This window comes from Agelaius tricolor, unplaced genomic scaffold (assembly GCF_023055355.1).
Source record: "Agelaius tricolor isolate 1412-34295 unplaced genomic scaffold, bAgeTri1.0.p SCAF_5, whole genome shotgun sequence".
Classification (NCBI taxonomy): Eukaryota; Metazoa; Chordata; class Aves; order Passeriformes; family Icteridae; genus Agelaius; species Agelaius tricolor.
The window spans coordinates 49,996,206-50,021,921 of record NW_027269265.1 but is presented as its reverse complement, the minus strand read 5'-3'; the positions used below and the strand labels follow the sequence as shown (position 1 = coordinate 50,021,921).

Here is a 25,716-nt window from a genome sequence, read left to right as displayed (position 1 = left end):
TGAAGTATTTTTTACAATAAATGTGAGATGTCTATATGAAAAGCAGCTACCTCACAAATTCAGATAGTTTCACACACTTCACCTATAGAAATGTCTTCTGCACTAAAGCTAGAGTAAAAAAGAAGGAGGACCCCCAACATAAGGGAAGAAAAATTATATGATTGAAAAGCAATTAATTACAGTAAGTTTGCTGATGGGATGATAGCTATCAAAGCTTCTCAAATTTTGCATTTCATAATTTTTGATATTTCTTTCAAAAAATGTTAACACATAGATGGGCTTTGTGAGAAAAGTCAGGAGTTTCATTCAATCTCATGTCAGCAGGATTACAGGCAATTATGAGTAAGTGCTTGTTGAGCTATGTGAAATGAGTTGGTGAATGAGTTTCCCAATGAGCACATGTCCATGTCAGTGGTACGACTGCCGGTAACACAGACAATCTTAGCTGAAGGGGTCTAAAAACATTATTCTCCTAATCCTATAGGAGATGCTTGTGCAATTGTTGCTTCTAGTGTACACATTCTGTTACCCTGGTGGCACACAGGAAAACTGAGGCATAAGCAAGAAAAAAGGAAATCAGGACATGGGGAAAAAACAAAAAATAAGGGACAGTAAACCTTTTCCAGATAGATCTCCTAAAATCTGCCATAGATTGGTGGGTTCATTCCCTCTCTGACCATCCAGATGGAGGAATTGTTTAGCATGACGATGCAGAACTGTGCAGACACAGAACCAGGAAGCTGAGCCATCACCACTGCTAAGCACACTGAGAGAGAAAAGCTCAACAATTAAATTCCTTCGTGCTCCCATGACAGAATAACGAGACACCATCGCTGCAATAAACGGGTGCAAGTCAGGCAAAAGGAAGAATCCCATTTAAACTGTCTCTCCCAATTCCCACATCTGAATCCCCATCTTGTGAGAAGATGCTGAGGCAACTCTGTATTTAAGAGCTGAATATTTGAAAGTGCTGCTTGGGATTTGAAACTGCAATGTTTTCTTACTTTTATAAGAGAGACAGTTCCTGTGGTAGCTCGCAGCCATACTACAATTTTCACTAGCAAAAATGGACAGAAGACAGGGATATAATAAATATATACTGGCTCTAGTGATCAGGAGAAGCTTTATCAGTCAGCTGGGGCACATCTGGGAAAAAAAGTCACTCAGGTGCATCTCTAGCATCCCATTCAATTAACATACCATTAAAAATGGTTTGTCCCTGTTCAGCCTGCTGCGTTACCTGATAAGTCAACATAGTTAAAATGTATATTTAAATGCAGGAAACAGTGAAATGTTTTCTTTGTGAAGCAGAAAACAAGCCCCGCTTACAGGTATTTTAAAGCATTAGAAATAATTGTGCTTTACAGGTTGCTTAGCAGATCGCTCACGCTGATCTTTTACCATATATTTTGAACTTTCATGCACCTTCAAGGAAAATTAAATAATTTCCTTATAGGAAGTACACACAAAATTATGCAAAACATATTCAAATGGTGCTTATAAAAATTACATCTAAGAAAAAAAAAATCACATTTGCACCTCAAAACCAGGTAACTGGGAACTTACTATTATAAATTCATTGGAAGATGATGTATTTTACACCAGTAAATGTGAATTTGGCCTAAGATTGCTGTGCTTTCTGAACTGCAGTGGGTGTGATGATACTTCAGCAGCAGTGCTGGGACTGGGTTAAATAGGTTATGAGGCCTGAACAGGTGCTGAAAACAGCAGCAGAAGAGAGGGCCTGTACTGGATGAATTACCCTGGACAGTTCACAGAAGTGTCATTAAATAACACTGTAAACTGGTTAAACCTGGTGACTTGTTCTGGGTCTAGAGCCTAGCACAAATGATTCAACTGCATTGAAAGGACTTTGCCTCTTTGATTTCTCACTTCACCTCCAAAAATGCCAGTGGGCCTGACAGCACACTCTCACTATTCCTACACCTGAAATACTTTTCCATTTGTTTTCATGCTTTGCTATAATTCATGACCAACACCAAAATACGTGCCCTATTATGTCTACTTCACTAGATTTTGCGACAGATTCTTTTAAGCCTCAAATAATTCCTTAATACTGAAATTTAAGTGAGATGTGTGATCTTCTTGTACGCCTGAAGATGCTCCTCCCTCCTGTCTCTTTTTCAGGACTGACATGCAAACCTTCTGGTGTGCCTCCAGCCATATGTAGCCTTCATGCTGAGTCTGAGGAACAGACAGATGAATCCAATGCTTTCTAGTTAGGACACTTTTCTAGTTCCTCAATCATATGGATTCTAAAAACATCACAGACCAAACATATTTTAAACAAGCAGTGCACTGAAGGCCACACCATTCCTATTTCACCATCCGTAAAGCCTCTTCAACTTGGTGATAGCATTATCTACACACTGGTTTGATGAGTTTTATCTCATTTTCTATGAATTTCCCTCTTTTTTTGACCTGGGTCAGTGGGAGGGCATATGCTCTTCTAATCAAAGACCCTCAGAAATGAAGCAGGTGATGATATCTTTCGGGTCCAGGCATCTTTAAGAGAATTTTTCTGCTTTCTCTGAGCACACACGTGTGTGTTAGTTTATAGCTAGAAGCTCGAATCTAAACCACCCTGGTTATTAGAACTTTTAGTTCAGATGAAAGGTAAGTTTTCTTTTTCTCTAGCAATTAGTCAGAATGGAATGATAATACTGGCATGTATTATTTTCCTTTGTGCACAGACCTGACTTAAAAGACATTTTTTGTCTTTAATCTGGTCCCTGCTTAGTTCCTAAACAAACAAACACGTTAACACCACCACAGCAAAAAATCCTTCGTGTTTGTAATTTGTAGCCAAATTAAGCAGCTTGCTCTATGGTTATCAGAAGTATAATAAAATTCCAGAAACATACTCACTTGCAGCTAATTCCTGTAAGGCACACACCATATACATTTCTAGAAAGCTTGAAGGAATCCAACTGCCAGCTCAGAGTATGCCTCACAGCCAGCCTGTTCCCCAAAGGGATGCCACAGTTTTAAAAGAGATTTAAAAAACGTGCTCATCCCCTGATGGCACTCTGTAGTACTGGTGCCTCTGGTGCTCTGTCAGTAAATGCAGCAGTAACTTATTTGCTTCTTACTGGCTTCTGAGTGAATACATACCCCAGGGAGGCAGCTTTGCAAAGCACAATGATTTTAAAATAGAGCCTGGGCTTTCAGCGAGGGGCAGCCAGTGGTTAAGGCAGCAAGAACGTCTTGTTGACGCTGGGGGCTCAGCCTCTCACAGTCACTTGGGCTCCAGCTTCTGCCTTGATATAGACTGAAGAGATTCAGGAAACCTCCTGCCATCCAGCCTACGAGCAGGATATCCTTTTAAACATACAAGTTTCCTGATAAGTGAGTTGATGTCTGTGCCACTTAGGATCTCAATGGTAAATTCTCCCTGGAACAGCATATGGGGCTGGAAGGCAGCTGTCCTGCTTGGTGAGATCTAAGGGTGCAAAAGGTGGGAATCCTGCCAAGAGCCTCATCCCTAGCTGCCAGATTGAAAAGCCTTCCCTCTTGGGAGAGGGGAACAGGAGCCCTTCCCAAGGTGGAGGAGGGGATGGGCATGTGAAGGGAAGAGGAGGAGAGCTGTGCCAGGCTGGGTGACAGGCTGGTGGCCACTGTCCTTCCTGCGCTGGGAGGAAGGAAACACCAGCCCAGGAATGAGCCTGGGTTTGCCTAGAACTGCTACAGACTATAGGAACAGTCTCTTTCTTAAACATTGCTATAAATTTTTTATTAAATAACACGACACTGTTCCAGTAGGCAAGAAGGAGTGTAACAAAGACATGCTGTTTAAAGCAGTTATTGGAGGTGCAGGGCATGAAAAGGGTGAGAAAAGGATCTTGCAGCTGCAGTGCTGCTGCACCAGGCTGATTACTCTGGCCAATGGCTCTGTTTGTTTGTCTGTCCATTTTTGCCAACTAGAAGAGAAGAGGGAGATTCCTTTTCTCTGTGATGTTACAAAGGAAACTAGGAAAATCCTCCTGGGGAAAAAAATTAATCATAAGAGATATTTTACTGCAAAAATTCTCAATTTTGATGGGCTGTCCTTTCCTGATGAAAACCACTTTGCCAGATAATTCAGGGCTGAAGATGAGAAGGAGTAGGAGAAGACAGAGTACTAAGAAATTCTGCAAAGAAAGGAGGTCATATGGTAAAATATTGACTCCATGACATCATTTTCATTGATACTGCCACTGATATAATTCAACTTGATAACACAGATATTACATACAGAGACATAAACATTCAAGTAGTGGAAGGCACAAGTATAACTATTTCATTGATTTTAATTAAATTTTCCTGAGTATTGCAAGGTTGGCATATTTTTAATTTTATTTCCATTAAAGGGCGTGCTTGGTCTCTCAGAGCCTTAATAAAATCTTCTTTCGACCTCTCTCCTTTCTCTGCTACAACCTAAATTTCTACATGAGAAAAGGACCGAAATATGTAATTTACTACTTCCATATGCTGAAATTTGCACACACCATCCCCTTAATTTAGACCACTATTCACTGTATCATAATAAGGAACATTCTGTTAAAATATGTCCACCTAGAGCTCAGTAGTCTTTGAATGCTAGATAAAATCATTCTATAAGGCTAATGAAGACAGAAACTCTGCCTGTAACAATATTAAGTTTGTTTTCTCTAGTGATTTGAAGAAGTGAGCAATCTGTCAGTAATACATTGAGGGAAATTACTTGTCTTGTAGGAATTCCCGCTGACAGTCACTCACTCACAGTGCTGACCCAAACATCTACCCGCTGACAAACAAATTACAGTGTCTAACTTTGAAAAGGTAACTAGCTGGTTTTAATTTTTATTGGTCTCACTAAATCTCTCTCAAATTTACCCAATCCCCATTCTTTGCTGTGTTAAAAAAAGGGGGAGAAAAGGAAGAAAGAAAGAAAGAAAATGGAAAAACCCATGGTTTCTTGCATTTGAAAAAATTATTACTGCCTACATCCGAGAGTGTTGTGTCAGATAAAACTGTTAAACTGTGTCTAACCAACATTAAGACTGGCAGCCCTGCCAGTGACTGACTGGGTGAGTGAGCACATTACTGAGACAGCATTGTAGAAATTAATTTTCTTCAATAAAGTGATTTTTAAGGCTCATATATTTCACAATCTAAACATATGTCACTGTTTCATAAACAAAATAAATGGATTAAAATAATACATTACCAATATGCTGACACATGGAGATATTTTAATTAGAAATACTTAAGCTGCGTGATATTTAACTGCTATATTTGTTGAAGAGGAGCATGCATCATTTAGTAAGACATAAGGCAGGTACATCACTTTGCATGATGTGGTACCAGAGTGGGACCAAATCACCTCCAGTGTGAGCTCTCACTATCAGATCACATTAGCCCCGCTGAAAAATCGTGTTAAGGTTACAACAAACAGAGGCGACTCCATAAGCGCAGCTGTCCACTAAAAACAACTTCTTCATTGAAATAATAAGTCACCCTGATTCTGGTTCCTGAGAATAATATTTCTTTATAAAGGGACACGTTTAACAACTTAGCTATTTAAAGGCCATATTTACATGACTGTCGCATTACATTGGCCTCTTTCCTGCATTCTTCTCGACTTACTTTGAGGACCAGCACTAAAATAGCTGAGGAAAGCAAATGTCAACTATGCCCTGAAATTTATACGTGTGAGAGAATTGGAATAAGTAGAAATGTAATATATTGTTTACTGTACCAAGTGCCCTCTGTTCTCTAAAGGTCAAAAGCATTGTAACCTTGGAGTTACAGTTTCTGATTGTTCCCAGGGTTAAATACATTATCAAAATTAATGGTTCAAACCCCTCAACCTTCAGATATATGAGTATTCATGCCTCCATCTGCTGAACTGTTCAACTAAAAATAGCATTCTTTGGCCTTCCCTCTACTAGTATTGTGCCCCTGAGGCAGGCTATGCAATGCTTCAGCAGTACACTGGATCTGCACCCAGCAGTATAAAAAAAGGTCATTTACTTTGTCTGCAACTAGAAGAGAGTATGGAGGAGTGGGATAAGATGGGAGGGCAGAAAACAAATAGACAAATATATGTTTAGTTAAAATTATATGCTTTTGGGGTTTTTTTAACTGTATTATAAAAACTTCAGGTTCCAGGAACACAGCTGCAACTATAGTTAAGATTTGCCAAGGTTCATTAGTGTTATAAGTGATAAATTCTGAAGGACAAATTACACAAATAGTTTGGGGAAAGAGTTATGAGGGAAAGCTTTTTTGTTTTGCTTTTTTTTTTCCTAGAGCTCACTTTGTTTAGGAATAGCTCCAGCTAGCATCATTGTAATGCTTCCATTTCTATCAACAGTTTATCAGTCGTGGTTGAGAGAGTTGCGACACTTCCTTATTTATCTCCTAGACAGCTTTGTAGAAATATGTAAGAATGAAGGCAGGGGAGATTTTTAAACCTTAAACAGCATATAGTAACATTCCTTGTTTGAAAGTAAGGTTGTAGAGGTGCCACCTCTGCCACCACTGTGGCTTCCCAGTAAGCAGGTTCCAGCAGCAGGAGAGCTGGAAAAAGCATTTCATGATCAAGTCCACTCACTGAGCAAGATTGCTGGCCACACATCTCACCTCTAGGATCAGTCAATATCAGTGCAACCATTTGACAGCTTGGGAAAAAGTTTGGGGAAACGGGAAAGGGGGAAAACTCTAGAGAAAGTATATGTGAAGAGGAGCAAAGGGAAAATTGTTGACAGGTTTTACAGCTCATACTGGTTAATTGAAGCAAGAAGCTTTTCTTACACACAGGTATCAGAACTGTTTCACGTGGCACAGGTGTGTTTGGTAATAAATCTGCAAACTATTTACTCACAATTGTCTGAGGCTGGAGGGGTGAACAGAAGTAGCTTGTTTTTTCTGATCAGACTATACCTAGAGAACTGTTCCCTCATCAGCTAGATCCCCCCTCATGCCAAAAGTCTGAACAAGACTTGGTCCTGTCATGCATATTATTTAAATTTTTGGCTGATTTGTTGAGGAATCTGGTGAGATGGGGCTGAGATGTCAATGGGAAGTATGGAGCACAGAGTTTTAAGTCTTTTTACTAACAACATTGCAAATGACACCTTCGTGCGATCAGTACACAATCAAAAGAAATTATCTGGTATCAACCCAAAGCAGAGCAAGCCACCAATTCAGGAACCTGGACTGGCATAAAAGTGTGGTAGTCACTATTTCACTTCAGGATACTGAAAGCTACAAGTGAATATTAATGGTATTTACCATGAGCTAATCAATGTGATCAAAAATCTAAAGAGAAGATGAGTCAAACTGGTCTGTTGCTGAAGAACTTTTTTTTTAAATTTTATTTTTAATGCACTACCCATGAAATTCAAACTAGTTACATGAGAAACTGCTGTAGATTATTTCAGTAAAGTTTTTTGTACTCATAGAGATACACAATCCACTGGTGAACATAAAATATAGAATGCAGAGAAAGTACATTTTAATAACAATAGCTTGAATAAGTCAGGCAAATCATTAATTAGCAATTGCCCACTGGAGAATAATTGCCCTCTTGAAATAATTGCTATTGTTACATGATGTACCTGGTAAAAAATGGTTCTCTGTTCTATTAGATTCAGAGCTTGCATAGAAGTTGCCCTAACACACAGGAAGATGAGAACAAAAATTTGCTGCTACACTCATACCTGGAGCATGATCATCCAAATAAAAGAAAAAAATAAGTAGAAAAAAAAAAGGGGATATTACAAGACTGAAGCTGGCAGAATTTCTTTAGCTGGATACAGATTATAGAAAATAATTTTGGAATTAATAATACTGCCCTAGTAAAGTTGAAATGTTAGAGCTACTGCAAAACTCTTTTACTTGACATAACTTTACCTCCCCAGGTTCTCCAAACATGGATATTACACACACACTCACATGTAGAAACAAAACCAAACCTGCAAATAAATTAGCTATTTCTCCCACTGGCTGAAAGGAACAGAGATTAGTTTTGTGATCAGTATTTTTAAGCACTTGGGAAATACTCAGATACCATGGTCACAGCATTCACGTAAATAAATAAGTGGGTGGGGTGCATGGAAGAAAGGAAGCAGAACAGAGAAAGAGGGGGAAGGGAAGCAAAGATGGAGCTGAAAAAATGAGCTGAAATGCTACACCCCTAACAGTCTTCATGACGCATCAGGTATAACAACAATTTCTCTCCAACAAACACACCCAAATAAGTGCTCATTTAGGGAACACAGAGAATTGACACAAAGAGAAAATTAATAGTAGGAGTAAATAAAATTTAGTTCAGGCACATTAACAATCTGATGAGCAGGTATCAGCCAAAGGTTAAGTGTTCTGTTATTTAAGCTCTTATAACCATGAAACATTAAAGGTTTTGAAATCCCATAGAGATGAAATTCAAACAAAACAGAAAGGGGGGGAAACACACAAACAAAAAAATTCTTTTATAGCAAATATGCCTAAATAGAAATTCAATAGAAATTCAATAGAAATTCAATAGAAATTCACCCCCAAGCCTGAATGTTCCTGAACTTACTAGCACACATTTTTGCTGGTTGTTTTCTCTCTAATTGTTCTCGTCATGTTTAACAACTCAGTCTATCATTTCTGCAAATTAATGAAAATGCATTATTGCTGTAGGTTCAGATCAAGTCTGATGTGCAAGTATGTGGGTCAAGTTACAAATGGATCATGTAAAAGAAAAGAAGCAGGAATGTCTGTGGTTTAGATCCCATTTCTTTGACAGTTGAACAGTTTTCATCCTTTCCTGCCTTGCAGTCTTGTGTAGGCTCACTATTTGTTTTAGTGCATTTCAAAGGCAGCAAAAATAGTCTCTCTATTCACAAAGCTGATTTCTGCAGTATTTTCCCAACTAAAGCTAATGAGACTTTTGCTTCAATAAGTAGTCAAATGGCTTTCTAAAGATACCTGCTATTTTTCCTTTTGAGAAACTTCCCTTTGCTTTCAATCCTGTCCAAGGTACAGTCTTAACATCACATTATTTTGACCCAAAACTATTTTTCAGAGATCTTTGCCTGCAGAGTCAGGATGATCTCTTTTCAAATGTTGATTTGAGGTTAGGTCAGACCTAAGCTCAAGGAGTCTTTTTTGTCAGCTCTGGACCACCAATGAGCAGGAGTCCATGAACAAGTTCTGGTCCCATTTTCGCTTATCTAAGTTAATTTGGCCAGAACAACATCATAGGATAAAGAGGATTTTTAATCTGCTTTGACCCCTCTAGAAAAAATTTAATCACAGAAAGGTAAGCAAAGTGGATATTTAGATATTAGCATGGCAATACTTCGCTGCTCTAGGCACAATTTATTCCTACTTTGCTTCTGAACCCGAGTCTAACCTAACTCAAATAGGGGTTTCAAAGGTTTACTTGTAAATAGTTACATGCATCTTTAATGGCCTTTCCTCTCATGTTCACTGTCACTTTCTTTCCACACATTTTAACTCTGAAAGCTTTTGACTGTTTCTTCATTATTTATGACATTGTTGTGTCTTTTCTTCTGAAATTAAAAACTTCTTGCCACAAGAAGCTAGCTAATAATATGGCACATAAATCTTTCTTTCACAACATTTCATTCTATATGTGCCAAAAATAAATAAATGGCCAAACTAAGTCTCTAACCATGTTTGGCATCTGACCAGCTTAATGCACAGAAAGGTTGAGATTACCTTAATACAGAAGCTAAAAGAGTTTGCAATTTATTGTATTGTCAGCACCACACAGTTAAAAAAAAAAAGGGAAAAAAGAAAAACCCAATAATGCACTTTTGTTTGGATACACTGACTGCTCCAATTATAGATAGTGCATTGCAGCTACAGAGGAGCGACCACATGAAAATAAAGTGCAAAAAGATCTTTGAACTTATCTCCCATCAACTGTTCATATAAATAAAAAAATACCATTAACTGCCAGTATAAAACACACAGAACAATGTCTTTCACTCACAGTACCAAGGTTGGCTGCACGTTGCTGTACTGTAAGTACATAAGGTGTTAATCCTCCTGGGCTGTGCTCAAAAATTATTTAACATTCAGGCTATTATTTAGCATACAGCTGGTTAGCAGTTTTCCCCTAAAATGTTGGCTTCCATCCCACATTTTTTTGTTCTGGCACATACCTGGAGCTGTAAAGGGCTGAGTCCAGAAGCAGCAGCAGCTGCCATTGTTGATGGAATGAACTGCACAGGGTAGTTATCACCTGTCGGGAGAACAATGCGTGCAGGTTCAGACAATGAGCAGAGAATAGCAGCAGACAAGTGCAAACAAGGCCCTAGGATTGCCTGTGCTCCACAGCACTCCTCTAAGCCTAAACATCTGCAAAAACAAAAGGCTTCGCTGGGCACGGACTTGCCACGCTCCCTTGGAACTTTTTTTGTTAGCAGATAGCTGGTAGGCAAACTGGCAAAACATAAATATAACACTCGTGATTTTCATTTTCAAAAGCTAATGTTCAAATCAAGCGTGGAAGCCTGGGCACAAAATGGGTCTTACAACCACAGGCACACAGATGAGATACCCCAGGAAACCTCAGCGGCTCCCACACCAAAAATTTTTTCTTAGTTTTCACCACATATTTCTTAAAAATATATATAAATCTGTTATAACCCAAGAAATATCAGTCCTGTGTAATGCAGGGTGATTTCTTTTCAGTGTCAAGTGGACATGTACCCATTTGGCTCAACACAGGTTGAGGTTTCTTGTTTTCCTTTGGGATTCTCTGTCTTGGGACAACTCCCTTAAGGAAGTCATAGAAAAGAACAAAATTAAATCACCTTTTAATATAGCTTGAAATACAATTTTAATTTTCTCTTGGATCTGGGGGCCTACTGAAGTCAATAGATTAGACAGGTGCTCAGTTACCCAAGAATTCAGGTACTAAAATTTTCAAATTAAATATTGTAACATGGTATCTTATACCATATCTATGGGTGTTCCCATAGGTGTGCAGCACACAGTGCCATTTGGACTCTTAATCAATGCAGGGAACAAAAGAAGGCTGGAATAGCTTAGCAGTGCAATCTGTAATATAAAAATGAATACAGTGATGGATAAGAAGCTGTGATTTAATGTAATATCAACTTATTAAAATCAGTATTATATACTATCTGCAAGCTACATTTCAACGGGCTGTGTGGTTTTTAGATATTTTTACAATAATCAGTTTATTTTACAGAAAATCTTCCTTGCTGAAAGCAGAATGTAGCAATAAGGGAAAGTACAGAAATCCAGTATAATATAGTCAGGACATTCCAAGAACTAGATTTTTTTGTCACCCCTCAAATAAATAACAATAGCTAAAATCTTTGCAGTCACCAGGCTCCTCAGAACTCTTTCTTTTTACCACATGAAGTTCAATTATATCCAGTTCAGTTAAAATGTTTGGTTGTTTCACTTTTTTAATAAATCGTACATGTTTAATCCACAAGGTCTCTTTGCATCATATCCATAATACCTCATCAGGCCATTGAGCACAGTATGTGCTTGTACACAGTCCAGTAACAATTGGATTCTGATTGCATATGGAGCTCTGCTACAATGCATTCACTCACACTATATTGTACTGGTGTCCTATGGAGTAATGTTCAAAATATCTCCTCTTATTTTCCCCCTTCCATGAGGTTGATTTTAGTGTGCAGCGATGTTGGGGATTTTTTTCTTTAAAAAACAAAACCAACAAAAAAGACTTCTAGATTATTTTCTTAAAGTACTTAAGCTGTCTCTTTATGGTTAAATAATTCCACTCGTCTCTTTGATATTTATATCAAATTATCTGAATAAATAAGATCCTAATCTAAGTTAAATAATGTTTCTTTCAGAAATATCTTACAAGGTTTAAAAAAAAAAATCACAAAGATGTTGAATTAATGATGCTTTAAATGGGGGGGAAAATAACCATCCAACTTATCAGCATGGACTGCCTTGCAGAACATTTCAGAGGCATTCTTTCTTTAAATATCATGAATTATTCATCCCTGTTCCACACAGCAATCTCTTCTTTCTCCCTCCCCCTCCGCACACACTTTTTAAGTTCAATACCAGTTGCTTTATTTGTACTAAAACATTTTCCATGTCAAACATATTTAAAAAAAAACCAAACTCTAAAAGAATTCCCTGCGGCACTCCTTTTTCACAGCTGTCATGCTCCTATGGTTTGAAATAGCCAGATATTTTATACCCACATGCGCACACGCACACAGAGTTTTTGGCTTCACAGTTAATTTAATAGTATCTTCACCACACCCTGCAGTGTTCTCTTGCTCACCTGCTGGCTACAGTGCTGTCTCTTGTTGCAGGAAGAAGAATATTCATAGGGTTATGCCATTTATCTGTTATTAAAACCCAATACTGTCCATTTTCACCCTCATTTTAATGTGTTAAATTATGGCTAAGTCCTGGTATGTCAGCAGCATCTTTGTGCTGAGAAGAAAAATTAATACTCCTTCAGCTCTAGAGTACTTTGTTGACACTGAGGAGTAAAAGCAGGGTAAAGGTTCTTCTTTCTCCCTTGAGCAAACTGGGCATGCAAGGAGTGCTCTGGATTTAATTTTTAATTACGGAGGTACATACTTCCCCCTCTCGTTTTCTCAGTGCAAGAATGGATCAAGAAGCTCCTCCATAGCTCTCTTGGCAAGAAATCAGTCAATGTATTGCAGCAATTTTTTTCAAATTTGTTTCTCAATTTGGAATGCTTGCGTGAGGAACCATTCTTTTAAATTTGTACAAAAGGCAGGAGAACATGTTCAAACAGGTCTGCTTAAAGCGCTGGTGTGTGCTGGCCCCTTGATAACCAGGAGTAAGAAGAATGCTGGAAGAAGAAAATCTGTCATGTTTTGCAGACTGATCTTTTCAATCTCCTTGCTGTGCTGATTGTCTATTTACATTTGGCTGCTGTTGTTTATATATAAATTGGTGTTTACAAGCCATGGAAAATTATGCCAGACTTCTGTTTCGTTTGTCAGGTTGAGCAACATTTCCAAATGAATAAAAGCAGTGAGCAATTGTGCTGTGTTATTCTACACAGAAATAATGTAAATGTTTCTTTTTGTCTTGGATGAAGAGATGAAGCTTAGCAGACTTTATTTATAGGATGTATAGACTTACCTTCCAGATCAAGGCTTTGTGTGCTGTGAGGAAAGAAGGATGTCTGGCTTTTGTGAGACCCAGAGTAGGGGGAAGGTGCTGCCTTATTACCAGTCTTTCCTAAAACACAATTGTAAGACATAAGCTGCCTCTTCTCATCTGAGTTACAAAGCTTTTGGCTTGATGATGTTCCCACCATTTTGGGATTGTGACTTAAAGTCTGTCTCTTCACACTCATGAACTGAGCGGAAATGGAGTTGGAAGAGCTACAAGAGGTCAGCAATTCCAGGGCCCCATCCTTCCAGACATAATGGACAGACTGAACAAAGAGTACCTCAGGTGCCATTGGGATACTGCAGGGAGAGGGACACTCCCACAGTATTCCCACACAGGGCATGAATTTTGCTTGTCCAGAGCCATCAAGGTTAAGGAAGGTGTAAACAGAGGTAACTGACTAAGAGAACACCATGGAGCATCTCCCCTGTCCCATGGCACTGCTTCAGTTGTGCCTTTGTCCTGCCTTGTCTGCCTTAATGCCATTCTGACGTTGCAGCAAATCCAGCTTCCCCCACAATTTTCTGTCTGCAGGTAATGTTTGCAAAACAATGAAATTTGCACATTTCGCTGCAAAGCCCTACCTGACAATATCCAGCTGCCTGCCATAGTTTCCAGCTTTTACATCAATATTTAGGACTGAGGCACCTATGATGGCTACAACAAATCCCAAGGTTACAAAGTCCCCGTTCCAACCAAGTAAAACCCAACAGGGGACACATGACAGTCAGTCATGGGGAATTTCTATTAGAAAAAGGAATCATGGAGCCATGAAAAGACACACGAGCAACCAGCACACAGTGGATTTGGTGTGTGCCTCCTGTTTTCACCTGCCAGGAGGAAGAGCAGGCCATTTCCCTACCTAAAAAAAGAATACTTAGATATGGAAAATCTAAACCACCTGAGAACTTTAAGAAAGACTTCTGAAAGACCTATTCCAAATGGCAATGTTGGATACCAGAGAAATCCAGCACATCTAAGATTATGTGAGTTATGTGGATTAGCTACAGTAATCAAGGAGTTTAATTAGTTTGATGACAAATATTTCACACTATTGGAATGTTCTGAAGTACAGCCTGATGACAATAAGCCTGACAGTTTTGTTTGTCATGCTTTCCCTAATAATATTACTTTCTCTGATTTGCCCCAGTGCAACAAGAAACAAAAAACAGGTCAAAATGTTGACTCTGTTTCTGCCACCAGCCTAGGAAAACAGTTTCCATTTTCACATTGCATCACAGCATAGTGAAATCTCTTGTAAATTATTTTTGTGCATAAAGCCAAATGCTCTAGGTAGGGGCTGTTTCTTGGCCACTCTAATCATGGGGTTTATATCATTCTTGTATGAAATATAAAAAAAAAAGCTTTGAAAATGCACTGCAGCATATCACTCAACAAAACTGTCTAAATTGAGTTTTACTCCACTCGTTGTCTTTATTTTCAATAATCTTTTTGAGAGATACTTTCCAGATCTGGCAAAGAAATGGAACAGTACAAAATATTTGCCGGACATTTTTAAGCAAAAGTGATCATGGATTTTGAAGTCTCACAGACTGCCATTGTGCAACTGGCATGGACATCAGCCCTCCCACCCTCTGCTGAGAGCAAACCATAGCTTTGTTTGAGATCTACTCATCTTATGGTCTGGCTCCTACCTAGCATTGCTTTATATCTACTCCATCATCATCCTGCTTCCCTGTTCCCTCTCAGCCACAAAACTTGATTGAAGTAATATTTTAGTCACTGAGAGATGGAGGAGGGAACTACCCTTCCTTTATCCTTATCTTCCTCATCCTGCTCACTGCCTTGTCCTCTTGACCCAGGGTGCTAATGGGGACACAATAATCATGTTCAAGGATACTCCAGCCCACTAAGTTTTTCTGGATGCATGTGTTTAGCTAAATGAAGGGAAAATTGCAGTGGGAGAGGAGGTATAATGGTACCCATGCTACCCACCAGTTCCAAGCAGTAAGTGTAATGGTCACAGTCAGAAAGCCAGCGCAGTTGCTTTGCTCTCCTCGGAATGCAAAATAATTCTATTAACTGTGTAGCATCTCTGGGCAAGTATTAGCTTCCTAACAGCTGCCACTCTCAGCTTCCCCCTGGAATCAGTGGCAACCCCCACAACCAGGTACTCTACGAGGCTCGTCAAACGCCTGCAGGTCAATAGTCACAACAGTCATTTGAGATGCACAGCGCCCTAAAGTTTTAATTAATCCGGTATACAGTATAAATACTGAAATATGTATAAAAAATTAATTAGGTGGTCTATGCAGCTCTGATTTCTCAATTAGTACTTACCATGCCGGAAAATTATATTACATGACTTTGAGATACATAAGGAAGCATGGGACTTTGGGGATTTTTTTTCTAATGCAATTATTACTTGTCATCAGCACTTGCTAACTTTGGCCTGTTTCACCTCCTAGAGCTCCAAAATACTGTGGGGGAAGGGTTACAGCCATCTCAGTGTTATAGTTTCTGCCAGGCAGAAGGAAAGTTTCTCCTGTCAGGCTTTATCATAGCTGTGTATCAGGAAGTCCTTAAGTTTTCTGCTCCTAATGATTTGCTGATCTCAGAAGTTCATGTGTAGCAAGACATGTACTGGAAGGGCCTCAGAACCTAATAAATTCTCCTCTCTTCTACAGGATCTTCAGCTGAGTGTACAAACTACTCTGTTTTGCTAAAGAATACCATTTTATTCCTCCAAGGCATTTGTGTGCAAATCTGCAGCAGAACTCACAAACTGCTACCTTGGCATTGAACTAAACAGCCATGAAATTGGTTCCCAATTTAGCCCAGGAAGATATTTCTGTGTGAACATGTACACATAATCATACCCCTGCTTGTACACCAAGGCAGGACTTCTCATCCTGGCTGTCCTGAAACACTAACACTGCTGCAGTGCTACCACTTTGGAGCCAGCTTATATCTAGCCTGTTTTAGAGGCAAAGCAGATTAAGTGACTGTGCACACAATATTCAACATTCCCTAAATGGCACAGTCAGTTTCAAACACACTTAGTCCCCACTGCTGCTGTTATTGAAATGCCTCTCACTGTACTTTCTGAATGTCAAGTAAAACTTGGCAGGGTCAAAACTCATTCCTGCTGATGTCAAAATGCAGTAAAATATAATAGAAGCTAAACATGTAAACTAAAAGAAATTGGTAAGCATCTGAAGGGTTAATCCATCTCCTTTCTTCCCTCAGAGGTTCCAGCAAGTCTAACCCAACAGTTCTGCAAGTGAAAGTTTCATTTCTCACAAAGGTAGAAGAGTACAGGTAGTAGCAGTCAAGTTCATAAATATTCCTCAGAAATGACTTTGAAGAACCCTCTCTATGAAAGAGTATAGCTTAATCTCCAGTTTCATTAATTCCTTAACTACTGTGCCGAGAGTGCCAAAAATAGGAATTAATCAATACCAAGTGTAGTTACAGCATTTTTTTAATCATAATGTGTCTCTGACAGAAGCTACTGACCTGCCCAGATACCTTTGCCACACATGCAGTAGAATTAAATATATATATTAAAGATATAAATATATATATATATATATAAAGATATAAATTCTAACTTCGTTAAAGCCACTGGTTATAATCAGATCATTGTGACTTCTGACTTTTTACAAGCATCATCTGGAATTAAACCTCTAACACCAGCAAACAGTTTCATTGCTTTCCAAGATATCTAGGCTGAGGCTTCTTCCTGCATTTAATTCTTCTAATTTTTGTTACACATCTCTCTTTCTGCATTCTGGGAAGTAAGGAAATGCCCTAAAGCTGCATTACCTCCTGTTAGGAGGCCAATGGGATCAAGTTAGATAGGTACTATAAGGAACACTATTGAATAAGTCCAGAAAATTGATCATGTTCAGGAAAACATGCTGGTAACTCTTCTTCTTTAGTCATTTTTGTACCAAGAAATCTCTGAGCAAAATTAACACAGCATGATTGAACACAATGTCTTTCAGGGGGCAGCACAACCATCAGCTGAGTCACTAACAGTCACTACTCAGAAAGCTTCTCAGATTAGAAGAGAAAAAGCAAGGAAAGCATGTGCCTTCTCTTGTCTGTGAGAAGTAAGATTTAGCCAGGGCATTTTAGGTAATTTCCACAACTGGCAACCCTTTGTCTTTGGTCCCTAACTGTAATGAGGTAGTGATGGGTGTGCCATTTGTCAAATCAGACAAAAACTTTGGGATTTCAAAACCTGAAAGTAAGATAGCTGGACAAAAAAAATCTGTGTTTAAAGAGGAACGTCTCTGGACCAAAGAGACAGAAGGGAGCGGGACAAACGGAAATACTTGCTGAAATCCTGCTTGGCCCCACTTCATCTAATACTAAGTAAACTTGCTAGAAGAGATTCTAGGTTCAACCTGGCTTTTAATTAGCATGCTGTTTACATCATCTATTATGAGGCTTTACATTGGATTTGACCCTGTTCCTGTCAGGGAACAGCAAAAGCACCAGTAATATCAGTGGGAATAGGATCAATGCTTTACTTTCTATGCTTCATATTTAATGAATTTTAAAAACCCTGTTATTTATGTTTCGTAGTTATTAGTTATCAGGTTAATATGCTAAAGGCAGCTTGACAGAGAATACTATTAATGAGCAAAATAAGGTTGCTGCTTCTGGACTGAGGTCACTTACAAAGAATGTACAAATGAAAATAAGGTTGACTTTTATTTACTTAAATATCTTCCTACATTGAATTCCTTTGGCAAAGTGTATTTAAACATTTAAAGCCCTGTTTACAAGGAGGCTCTGAAAGTAGCTTCAAACCATTATATCCCTAATTGAATTCCCCAGGAGTCCTGTAAACTCAGAGGAAAAAAAGAAAGAAATCATAACATTTGCTAAATCATCTCAAAACATATTTCACTGCAAGGTTATGTGACCTGTTAGGAGTCTGAATGATGACTGGAACTGAACTACTGAAACCTTTTATTAACCGGATTGAAATCAAACAAAAGAGCAAGAATTTTCCCACAAAACACAAATATTCTGAAGATAACAGAATTAATTAAAGACACACAGCTTTTGTATCGGGCAGACCAGATGCAAATTGTTAGGCAAGTGGGGGCACTGTATTTAAAGCAAATGACTTTGTGGAAATTAAGTTTAAAAAAATCATGATGTTCAATAACCAATAGTCCATCCACCTCCTTAAATCCAGGAGTATTTTTTCAAATGGAGTTGCAATAATTTCCAGCCAGTTATGCCCGTTGTGGATCATCTGTATGAGACAGATCACACAAGAAGCTACCGTTCGTGTCTTAAAATGTGCAACAGGCTCTCATCCCCGTGAGCTTACCTGGCTTGTATGTTATTCCTGGGGGGAAGAGGAATCCCTGCTGGGCTGCAGCAGCCGCTGCCAGTGTCCGCTGGTCGTGTGGAAAAATTGGGATCATGAGCGGAGGCATGTGACCCTGAACCTGCTAAACAGAAGAGAGCCTCTGATCAGAAATAGCACAAATTTGTCTTGACAGGTATTTCTCCAGCACTGATAGTGTTCTTGCATTCACACAGTCCCCCAGAACCTTCCCCTTAATGCAATCCCTGCCAACTTCACATTATCACATCAAAGCCCTCACAAACATTGTTTTCCCTCAGTGTCAAAGGTGTAACAGTCTCCCTGAACTGCACGTTTCCCTACTTCTTCCTGGTTCTCTATTACGTTGTTTTGGTTTCTTTTAATTAGTATTCCCTGTCCTGGCACAAGGTAAGAAGGTACAAAACATACCAAATTTTTTATTAAAAGCAGTGTGGTATGTCTTTCTATTAATTTTTCACAGGTTTTCTCATCTTTGGTCGCAGTGATGAGCATTTAGAAGCAGCCTAACACTGCAGTATCTACTTTGATGTTCAGATTTGAGTAACCTTAGGAAAATTTTAATTCTGAGATCTTACAACATGGTTCACATAAATACCAACAGCTCAGGTATGTTATTTCAAAATCTCACCAGAGTACTAAAAAGTCTTCTAGTCAACACCACAACTCTTAAGATTTAAGGTTCCAACATCTTGGCTCCTGAACAAACTAAAATACTCTGCCACACACACCTCACTATAAGAAATAAATTGCTTGTCTGTCTAAGTAGTTTTATAGCTTTATGTGCTATCATGTAGCTTGGTAATTATGGAGCTGCATTCAGAGACCATTTCAGAACAAAACCTACTATATCAAATTTAATTTGACCATAATAAATGTATCGAAAAACCACAAACATGCACAAAGAAAAAAATTCTTCTCCTTATACTAGCATTTGTATTCAACATACAGAGAATTATGTGATAAGGTGATGCCTGTTAAATCCATAAGGTAATTTCCTAGTTCCTTAATTTACAGTACCTGTGTTTCAGAGACAGTGGCTAGGATCTCAAAGAATTTTTATCCATCATTTCTTAACCCCAGACATACCCAAGGGTTTGACTATATATTTTCTGATTAGCAGTTAAGCAAACATATAATGCTTTATATATCAAAGCTTGTAAATGCAGGAAAAAATAGGGGTTTAGGCAGAAAAAAAACCTCCCTCATTGTACCATAAATCGGTGGAATTAAAAACTATTAAAAACTTAAAGTACACTTCAAGCAATTTTTTGCATTTAATTCCTAAAAAACTTTTTTGGTCAAATCCCATATGTTGACCTATGACATTGTTTAAATAGTGCCAAATTTTCTTGTCATATCCCCATTACTTTCACAACCATTGATGCAGTGCAGAAATGCTACTGTGTGTCTCTATGAGGGTTAATTTACCAACAACTCTTCTCTTGGGAAAGCCCTAAGATGGAGGTTAATAAAGGTCAAGCAAAAAATAAACACTTTACAGTATTTTTTGAATCCATTCCTCAGGAAAATCAACTTATAATAAAAAGGTCTTTGTGCAATTACTGCTATGGCACTGGGGCGTGAAAGAAACTAGCTTTACGCAGCTATTTCTCTCATTTTAGCTGAGGTAAGCCTGGCTGTGTGTTTTAGGTTATGCATTAAACTTGGTCAGATTGGAGTTGATCCCCATGTGCCCAGAACAGGCATTCAGCTCTGATAAAATGGTGCTGGATTTGCTGCCTGGTGTTTCTATACATTGGCTTTACAGGAGCACAGCAAAGGAAAACCACAGGTTTTGTCTAATAGAAGCAACTGCACAGGAAGAATTTCAATGCAATACAACTTGCAAAAAAATATGCAGTAGTTCCTAAATTACATCTAATCAAATGGAGCCAAAATCATAAAAAAAATACCCCACATAAAGCATTTACATGGAGCTGCAAAGGTACAAGGCTCCAACATAGTCTCACAAGACACAGCAGAGATCAGAGTGCTGTGGTCTGAGTGAAGGTGCAAACCTACCCACGGCAACATTTCATTCCATTGTGTCATAAAGATAATTTGAAACATATCATAACCAAATCCTACAATGCATTCCTGTAGATTTTGATCCACTCAGCTCGGTAGATTTTGCTTAAACTCTCAAATAAAAGCACCTCTGTAAGCATGGGGAATTACCATTTCAAGTTCTGGCTATCTGCTATTCTTCCTATTCTGAATTCAGGAGCAGGTTTCAGTCTATATAAATCAGCATAACTTTGACTATAGGTTACATTTAGCCTGTAAGTTTGTATTTAAAATTAAGAGACTTAAACAGACTGAAAAAAGCTCATACTTGAAAGGCCACCATTCCCTCCCACGGGTCTTCCCTCTGGAACATATGAAATACTATTCCTACATAAGTGTTGGTTTCACACAGAATTATTATATACATAGGTGTCCATTTTCAGCACAGGTCAACTGAAAAGCACAAATAATCACTGAAAAGGAAGAGAATGTGAAAGTATCACTGATGACAGAACTATTAAATACATAAAATGAATGCAAAAAATCCAGTTAACTCCTTAATTTTTGACAATTTCTATTCCTGAGAGTTTTATTATTATGAAGATGATGGGTTTGACTTTACTGATGGGGGGGGGGGAGAAATTGGGAGGAGGGGTTGATCAGTGTACTTCATAAAATCGGCTACATGCCCAGAAATTTTAATTGCTGAGATGTTCCTCAGGTCTTTCTGAAAACCAAGACGGGAGCAGATGCCCAAGAAACACTCTGACTCTGTCTCTTCCCATTCGTAAAAATAGCACATTGTTGGATCGGCACTTTCCCCTTTTGTCTCCTCTGTGCTAAGTCGTTGATGATGCCATTTTTTGCCATCTGCCCCAGAGCTTCATTAAAGATACATGAATGGACTAACTGGGCTGCTATCTTGTGAGGAACAGGTGCTATTGTTTGTCCCCAAAGACTTGCACTAAAGATCTCACTCAGAATACTTGAGAAAGAGCATCTGCAGCAGTCAGTCAGAGAGTAACTTGGCAGAGCCCATGCTATGGGCTAATATGCAAACAGAGACACTCAGGGGGACTCATTTTCTCTTTCATGAAGTTTTTTTTTTTTTTTTTGAGGGTGTTTTTTGGGTGATTTTCTGGGTTTGGTTGTTTTTTGTTTCTTGGAGGTTTTTTTTGATGGGTAGTAAATGTTTGATTTTGAACAATTCTGCCAGTCTGTATTTTTAGCTGAATGTACAAACCCTGGAGGAGCCCAGAATATATTCTCTCCAACATTCAGTTCTGCTGCCTCAAGTAAATTCGACTCTTGCATAAAGCTACCTGATGAAATTAATCTTTGTTTCTATACAACAAGCTCAGGTTTAAGTGTGTTAAACACAAAAATTTGCCAAGATTAGGGAGCATTTTAAAGATAGTGTACCATTCCTTTAATATCCCATCACAACTCTGACGGCCCTTGGGAACTGATTACAGCACTTCCTTGCCTGAGATCTAAGTCAGGAAGCAACTTTAGAGCAAATCAGCCCTGATTAGTTCAAGAAGCAACTTCCAATTTGATTCTCCCTGAAATAATAAAAGCTGGTGGCCTGTTTGATAAACTGGGCAAATCTACACTGCTTTGTCCCTCAGTTCTGTGAGTGATAATCACAGAAGTTGGCTGAACAATCCTCCTTGTTAAAAAGTCATTGATAGTTAGTGCTTTGCATGGAAAATGTAAGCCAGAATGATATGTTATACAAAAATAATGCTTTGAATTAAAATGATCTGCCTCTCTTGGATAAGGAGCACAGCACATTTAGTGAGATTGAAGGGAAGGAAGAGTTTTATCTTTAAAAACTGAAGCTGCCTCTACAACAACTAACATTGCAAGCAGAGAAGTAAAGGCATTCAGAGAAAAGGGTGGCAGCACTGCAAGCAAAGAAGCAGCTCACACATTTCTGCTTAGCTGTGAGGATCACAGGTTTCAAGAGCAGAAGTAATCCCACCCTATAATGGCAGATGAATTCCTCTTCCTTTAGAAGATCAAACTTCGCAAGCTGCCTCTCTCTGCACAATCTCTTCAGCAAAGAGCAAAAGTGCCATCTTTTTGCTAGAGAGCAAACACAATCTTTATAATTTTTTATCCCTTCTTTAAAGCTTTTTTCCCTTTTTTATTACATCCAGCACTAGTATAAAGCAGTTTGAATGGCTAAATATGCTCTAATTGCCTACAATAATCCAGCCTTACTATTTAAAATCATTGCCACCCCCTTCTTCAACCAATTAGATTGCTGGGCCCTCTTCTCAAACTGTGAAAATCTTGAGATTTGCTTTGAATCTAACAGACTATTCCAACACACGTTAGCTGAGAAACCAATCTTTGAATTCACTGAATTGACCTTTTTTTTCTATAGCATAGGATGAACAGAATCTTTTGTTCATGTGATGTTGCAGCCACTGTGAGAACTTAAGTTGTTCACAGGGAGGTTAAGACTTCTCATAGTTTAAATTTTAATTTCTACCTAAAGCTTCTTAAATTTTTGAGTAATTGGTACACCCAGACTACAACTTTAACTTAAGCCCTCACTAAGCTTTGAATTTCCATAGTAAAAATGTGTTGGAAATTTTCTAGTCTCTCATTTAGAAACCACAGTGTAATAGATTTCCAGGTAATGGCAGTATATCAAGTAAGGATGTGCATTTTCAAACTGCTCAAAATGTTTATATGATAGAACATAGTGGCCATAAATGATAGCTCAACAGGTTATATTTTAGGTTGATTCATTTTAAAATAAGTTTTAATGGCATTGAAAGAAGTGTTTGTGCTCCCAGAACTATTAGTGCAGGATTTTAAATATCCTGTATATGATATGTATTTACCTCAGCTGCATTTTAAATAGTCTCTATGCAAGACGTGGCACTGCTACTTTTATATCACTGTCAGATTTTTATTTATTTCAATAACTAGTGTTCGGCTTTGTTGTTTTTTGAAAGAGAAGAAATATTAGAAATTTTGGTAATTTAAATTTTATTTTGACTAAGTCATTTTGGGGAATGCTAGAGGATCACAAACATGTTGCATAAAGTAGGTACTTTTTTTATGAAAGCTTAATACGTGAAAGTCAGAGGGACTGTGTAAATGTTTAAAGCAGCTACATGCTAGAATTTCTGCAGGTTTGAGATTAAATCTGCTCCCCACCTCTGCCAATATTGTAATGAACTCATGTCATCCCTGACCCCTTTCATGGTCCCAGAAATGATCTATTTTGAAAAACTGCAAAGGAATTGTACAATAAAAATTTGGTTTTTTGGAAATGTCTTTGGCTACAGTTGAATGGTGTGACTGTTTTATTTGTGCTGCTCTGGTGAAGCAAAGGGACCACAAGGCTGGGTTAGCTGTCCAGTTCAGTTATGAAGGACCTGGCCACTTTGTGTGCAAGTGTGGCTGAGCCTTTTGCTCTCAGAAATGTAACTGATAAACTCCCCAGGCTCATTTGGCTAAATGGCCATCAAGGCCCAACATCCCCTGATGCAAAGGTAATAAGTGAGGGTGAACCCAAACGCTTAAGTGAGACATCCCCTCCAGGGAACAATCCCAGGGAAGCACCTGTGACTCCACAGGAGGAGGAAAAAGAAGCTCCAGAAGACCCAAAGTGACCCCCCAGTCACTGTGTCACAGCTGGGACACTGAAAATCATGTCAATCCCACACTGAGAATTATTTGGAGACTTCTTTCTGCTCCTGCTAGCAATACAGAACCACTGGAGATCTATCTGTATAGGGGGGTGTATATTATGTTCTAATTTATCTGCCATCTAATTATCTACAGTCTAATTGAAAAATGTTTCCTCTCAGTGAAAGTACATGAGCCACAAAGAAAATGTCTGCCAATGGGATCCCAGGGGAAGTGTTGGCAAATAAACTGTAAAAAAGATACCATAGACTTGCAAAGTGAGAACATTTCAGACTGGAAATACTATGGAAAAAATATGTGGCCTACTATTGAATTTGTAAAGGGATTGTAACTGCTATTTTCCTTCTTTCCCCCTATCATTTTTTTCCATTTGTCCAATGCATCAGCATGATTTGGAGATTTAAGTCTACTGCAGTAGCCACAACATTAATGTGAAAATTGCAGCCATGATCATACAGCAAAACAGAGCATTCTTATTTTTTAATATGTTTTTTTTCTCACCACTTTGAAACTTGAAATTAAATAAACTTAAATTCCATCTACTCAGGAAATCAAGAAGGAAGCTACAGAAAAATACTGACAACATCACTGAAAACGGAACAGTTTCAAACACTAGATAGCATTTCATTTCTATTAGCTTCTCATTATGTTGCCCTGTTTTTATCTAGCTCCTTAACTATCTGGAAATATAGAATTCAACTTAGGATGATCTCATGGAGTTAGGAGTATGATAAATGGTAATTAAATCTATTTAAATTGTCTGTATTTTAAGAAACTCTCACTAGGAGGGATGGAGAACATCTCTGCTATAGAGAAATAAATAAAACATGTTATGCAAAAGTGAATTTATGGTTCATTTGGAATTAGAGATCTACCACCTTTTCAATCCATACAAATGCATAATCTTGTCAATTAAATATTATTGTTAAGGTCTAGTAGTATGTTAAAATCACTTTAAAGTGCAACTAAGGAAAATTCATGTGTGTTTATTACTCCTTAAGGGTCTATTAGTGGGTATTTTATTCAGATTTGTGTTGTAAAATCTGCATAAACTCAGCATATTGTTATCCCCATGTGTGCATTTGTTTGGTTAAAGCATAACAGCAAATCTCTATTACTGCAACTTCTGGAAAAGTCAAGAGAACTAAAACAGTCCTAATTTTAATCAGATACAAACAGTTATCTCTACAGAAGTGAAGAGTTGACTATTATGCAAATTGTCACAGTTAGTGGTCACCAAGCCATCACAGAAGACTGAGCAAGTCAATTATTTCAGATATTTCCAAAGACTAGTGAAGATGTATGTTTCTCATTTGCACCTTGTCTTATTCACGCCAAAATACGAAAAATATTGCAGCCTAATGATACTTGTTGATATTTTTTATACACGAGAGCTCCATTACTTCAATTCAAGTCTAAATATAAATTATGTTAGAAATCCTTTATTAGCTATGTTTTAATGGTGATATTAAAATGTGCAAGATTTTTGGAGCACACTGACATTTCCTGTTGGT

General features: G+C 38.2%; 1 protein-coding gene across 16 annotated transcripts in view; it reads right to left on the bottom strand.

Annotated features, from left to right (window-relative positions):
- The window catches only part of SOX6 (SRY-box transcription factor 6), a 370,607-nt gene that overhangs the window by 79,406 nt on the left and 265,485 nt on the right, over positions 1–25,716 (bottom strand). For 10 of the 16 annotated variants that reach the window (XM_071427882.1, XM_071427878.1, XM_071427887.1 and 7 more), the window contains 3 exons: positions 18,500–18,623; positions 13,150–13,248; positions 10,167–10,246 (listed from right to left, as the gene is read on the bottom strand). In XM_071427882.1, coding sequence (XP_071283983.1) covers positions 10,167–10,246; positions 13,150–13,248; positions 18,500–18,623 — 303 coding nt within the window. The remainder of the gene's footprint in view (positions 1–10,166; positions 10,247–13,149; positions 13,249–18,499; positions 18,624–25,716) is intronic. The other 6 variants (XM_071427888.1, XM_071427891.1, XM_071427893.1 and 3 more) reach the window with 3 other exon arrangements.